Raw genomic sequence first — 5,134 nt, forward strand, 5'->3', positions numbered from 1 at the left:
TAAGTGACTAATAAATAAAAATGGGACACATAGACTTAGGCTAAAATACTGATCCAACATGAATTTGATAGTCTAATAAGCTAATCCACTTTAACTAGGCCTAAACCCTAAAATCCAATCAGACTAGTAGGCTTTGGTATGTTTAGTTAGGGTTTGGACTTAGTTAGGGTTGAGATCGCAATGAATGAGCCTTCTCATAATAAGTAGTCCATTAGGCTTAAAGGCGGGAATCCAAAAAGTATAACATGTAATTAGACTAGAATAGGTGGGCCTTTTACATAATTGGTTAGTAACTTAGATTAGTAACTATCCTGCCTCAACTCCTCTTGTGGTGGTACATCTACAATATTCTGCCCAACCTCCTTTTGCATCAAATCTTCATTATATTTAGCATATAAATGGATTATCTTGGATTCATGAACAAACATGGACATCTTAATCACATCATTATCAATTTCTAGGTTTTTCAAGCCATCATTCATGCTTTTCTTTGAATGCTTCCACAGAATGACAATATATTCAGGTACCAATCCTGATTCCCTTGGCATAGCATCTATTTCCAATTTTGAGATCTTATCAGATGAACAAAAATCAATCTCACTCACATCACAAATATTAGGTTTGCCTTTAGCATCTACCCCAAATACATGCCATATAATAGTAAAATACTCTACATTAAGCACTGAAATATAATAGAACAAACACATAATTAACAACCAATAGACAGAGCTTTAAAACTTCTTCAAATCACTAATCTTTTCTGTAGTTACAAACAAAATTGCTACCTAGAACCATTGTTACCATCTTTATTAACATATATTCAATTACATATTACAACGAATTAAATCAGTTATAACTATTTAAAGTTCAAATTTTTATTTTGAAAACTTACAGTATTGAGGTTTCTCTTCTCCTTCCTCCCTCTGAAACCAATCAAACGTCATTGTCTACTTCAGACTTGAAGAACTAGAAAGTGATGAAAAATGATAGAAAATGGTTAAAAAGAAGCGCTGCTTATCAATGACTATGGTAGAAAAAGCTTGAGGAAAACGAGAAGCGGAGAGAATAAGCTAAGGGAAAGAGAAATAAATAAAGTAAAAGTCAAACAAAAGTAAATGTTGATGTTAACTAGTAAATATTATGTGGCACGCATGTGGCAAGCTTACATGGATGTCTGATTGCCACATCAGCTAAAATTAGCCTAAATCTTAACGGTACTAAACAAAAATAAAGGGTGAGATACCAAAGAGAAAAAAATCGGAAAAATTGATACTAAAGTGATATAAAATGGAAAGATTTATTACCGACGGGGCTACCCTATGTGATTTAATGGACCGGAAAATTTAGAAATAGATAAACTGGTCATTCAGTCCAAGTAGAGGGAGCAATTTGCCCCTTAAGCCGTTTGACAACTTCAGCTCCAGAATTTGAAACTCAATCCCTAACCAGGTTAACATACGGGCGGAGACTGTTTGATTGGTACTGTTGTGGTGACCGATGACTTTTTTGACTGCCAATCAAAGAGGCAAGTGGCGACACAGGACCGAATGTTCGACCACTCCAGTCAATCCTGGTTCTTGAAAAGTTTACACGACTTCTTATTGTTGATAAATTACTTGATGCATATTTATGTGAATGGAATCCGATGGAGAAGTGTTAGTCTTCATAGACACAAACATAGGCACCCACATTGCTGTGTCCGTCTCTCCAGATATCACTGCTGCTGATTTCAAGAGTAATCACCTTTTCTTTTCTATTTATTTTGATTACTTTACTGATTGATTGCCCTTTTTCTTTTTTCTTTTTTATACATAACGTAATGGATTCTTTTGGGTATTTTCAGAATTTAAAAGCTAATCACTAGTCATTTCTAGCATTCTCACCATTATTCAGTTACCAAAATTTCAATTTTTAGATATTTGATTTTCAGGAAATCGTAGTACTTTATGGTATTACTGCAAGGTTAGTGACCTCTGTATGGACAAAACCTGACAATTTCAATGCAGTTGCAATCCTTCGAAAGCATGAGGTTAAATGAGCATGGATTTTGTATTGCAAAGTCTTATCTACTTGAGAATTAGTTATGGAACTGACAACTGGGGTTTTGCTGTATTAGCTCCATAAAGCAACAAGGTGTCTGGATTGTACTAATGAACTGAGAAGAGTTTGATTGCTGAATTGGATGTTATCTTGGTCTTTGAGACAAGATATACGTTTTCAGTCTACATAATTTGGTTGTCAGAAAGAAAAACTCATCTATAGATAGTGAATAATTGGGAGCAAAAGGATCCAATGAACTTTTATGTAGCCAACACAGCTAGGTAGGACTAAATGTTTGATCAGTTCGCTTGAGTACATTTGAGAGATGGCAGGCATATTAAATGGATGCAGTGCTGATCAACTTAATAAATCTGGTCCCACCCTATGGAATTGGAAAAGACGCATTCATTACAACTTTACATCAGAATTTTCAAACTATGCAGGTGGAAACCCTGTTAATGTATTCTTTTGGGTTCTATTATCATATCACAGATCATACTTGCTTCATTGGTTTCTATATTCTTCTTGCTGATTGATTAGGCTTTTGTTTTCATCTGATTGGTTGTAAAAGATTCTCACATTCGTTTTTTGCTTAGTTGTCAAAAAGCTGGTCAATCAACTTTTTAGATGATCATGAGTATAAATTCTATGTAACTTTGATGCTGCCTTTGTTTACTTTTCGTTTCTCTACTCGATAGATGAGTAATTCATGACCAAATCATTATGTAGGAGAGCTTGAGAGAGAACACTCGAGTTTTTTCCCAACTCTGGGAGAAATCAAAGCGCATGTGTTAATGGTATAGTTCCAAAAATAAAATATAATAATTCCGATTCTATTGTGGGGTTCGTTATAGAGTATAATTCATTTTACCTTCATTTACCAGGTGAGGCGAAAAAGCTGTTTTTACCACCTGACAGAGTCTCTGCCTATAAAGTATGCTTTCCAAGGTCTCAAAGGAACATGGTTTCTTCATGTGAAAGTACAACCTTCAAGTAATGTGGATAAGCCAGGTTCATCTCATGATGTAGCTGCAAGGAGTGACAATCATTTTTCTGATGGTAGCATTGTCACCCCCTCTGCTACAAACACTAAGAAGAATAATAAACACAAATATAAGCAAAAGATTAGGGACTTACTCTGCGTCAGACCTCCTGCAAACGAATTCTGGAAAACTGCCTCCATTTCCTATAACGGGAAGAAAAATAAGAGTGTGATTCAGTTCATAGAAAACAGATTGGACGACATTAAGGAATCCCTTAATTTGAATGAAGAAGACGCAGGTGTTGCCGCTGATGAAAGTGTTGTTTTTCAAATGTCAAGAAATAAGGTTAGACCTGTCATAGGTTCTTCCATCCTTTTAGCGGAGACTCCCCAAGAAAGGTCAGAGGAAGTAGGCATTGTTGACATCAATGGGAACTTGTCAGAGTTGAATTCTGAGAGCAAATGTTGCGATCCTCGAAGCTCTAAGATTACATCCGTAGCCATTGAGGGCGAGCTAGAGAAACGACCAAGGGGCAGAAGAGGTGATATTTACTCAGCTGCACAAGCTTATTCCATTGCACAGTTTTCCACTATAACACCTCCAAGGACAATGCATGCCTCATGTTCAACTGATAACCCTGGAAGTTCAGGAAATAAACTTGAAAGAACTGCTGCAGTTGGGAGACGAATTCTGATTGCTGCAGATAACCTCAGACTCTCAGAAAACAGGCAAAGCCCTATAATTTCTTTCTGTAGATTCAGAGATTCTCCCAGCATGTCATCCATCTCTAGAATGTCAATGTTTGAGATTAGTGACAATGATGACTAGTAAATTTAAGCGTCATGCCTATTGGAAGTGCTACCAGAAGTTCATGCTTAAAAATCACTGCATAATTGTCGTTGATTACAGTAGCTTACTTTATTGGGGTTGGATGAGAGCTTGGCGGGTAATACTTGTCTCTTTTTCTCTGATCTTGGAAAATGAATCTGGTGAGTTTCTAGACCAGAATTCATGAAGCTGCTGCATTCACAAAGTAAAGAAGATTAAGAGAGAAAAGTGTGTGGCAAATATCAGAATTATTTAGATGAAGTACGATGCAGGTTTAAACAGCTCAGGAAATCTATGATACAGTTAACTAGCTCTTAGAGATTTGTGAACAATGTGCACATGAATGTTATCATCTATGTGTGCATTAGCAACTTGCCAGGGTTGAGCTCTATTTGGAAAGGTAAAGCCCATGAATTTTGTAGAAGGTTTCACTCACGTGCTCTCGCACTTCAATGGAGAAGCAGCAAGCAATGGCCAAATTGTTCATAGTTCAACAATGTTGTTTTGGGTTCTCAATCATGAGGTTTTGATCTTGTTTTAATCTGATGAAGTTCACTTGTACGTTTTGCTTATTTTTGATGCGTTGCTTTAACCAGTATATTGATGTCGAATTTATACCGAGTTATTAAACATGATGGCTATCTCGAAATACATTTATTTTTTTAATGACATCTCTTTTTTTTTTTTTTTTTGGGTAAACGTTTATTTTGTTAACAATATCGTACAATATTATCAAGATTTTGTGAAGCTTTTATGCAAGGATAGGTTTTGCCACTTTATAGGAAATTCACCCTCTAAAATAATTTTGATTCAATTTGATTTTTTTAATTTTATAAGTTGTTATTTTTAATCCTTTCACTAATCGTAGTAATAAAGAATTAATATTTTTAATAATAGTATTATTTATAATAAACAAAATACGTAATTGAACTATTAAATTTGTCATGTTTTTTTAATTGATCTCCTAAACTTAATTTTGATTTAATTAGATATAAGAACTTTACAAGTTGTTATATTTAAGTTCTTTACAAATAGAAGTTAAGCGTGTTAGATTAAACTTGTCTGAAAAGTAAAACGAACTATTATAATTCTTCAACTTATCTACCATCAAGGATTTCTTTTTATACTTATAGGCACTGATGAGAAAATATGTGATTTTTGTTTAAGAACTTAAACTCACTTTTTTATTTTTTTTTTCTCATTTTATTTTGTTTACTTATTTTATATTTTAAATATATTATTATTTTATTTCAACTTATGTGATTTTAGATGACGTCAAATAT

At 34.3% G+C, this 5,134-nt stretch overlaps 1 protein-coding gene across 2 annotated transcripts; it reads left to right on the forward strand.

The window, feature by feature from the left end:
• Window positions 1–1,065: 1,065 nt before the first annotated feature.
• LOC8281227 lies at window positions 1,066–4,517 on the forward strand. 2 transcript variants are annotated; one of them, XM_002516278.4, is made up of 3 exons: window positions 1,309–1,735; window positions 2,770–2,837; window positions 2,925–4,517. In XM_002516278.4, the coding sequence occupies exons 1-3, from the start codon at window positions 1,636–1,638 to the stop codon at window positions 3,849–3,851; spliced, it is 1,095 nt and encodes a 364-aa protein (XP_002516324.2). In that variant the 5' UTR covers window positions 1,309–1,635; the 3' UTR covers window positions 3,852–4,517. The 2 variants fall into 2 exon arrangements, 1 of the variants encoding a protein (XP_002516324.2); XR_007216835.1 differs by lacking the exon at window positions 2,770–2,837 and having other exon boundaries at window positions 1,066–1,735; window positions 2,925–3,085.
• Window positions 4,518–5,134: the final 617 nt, after the last annotated feature.

This window comes from Ricinus communis, chromosome 7 (assembly GCF_019578655.1).
Source record: "Ricinus communis isolate WT05 ecotype wild-type chromosome 7, ASM1957865v1, whole genome shotgun sequence".
Taxonomy (NCBI): domain Eukaryota; kingdom Viridiplantae; phylum Streptophyta; class Magnoliopsida; order Malpighiales; family Euphorbiaceae; genus Ricinus; species Ricinus communis.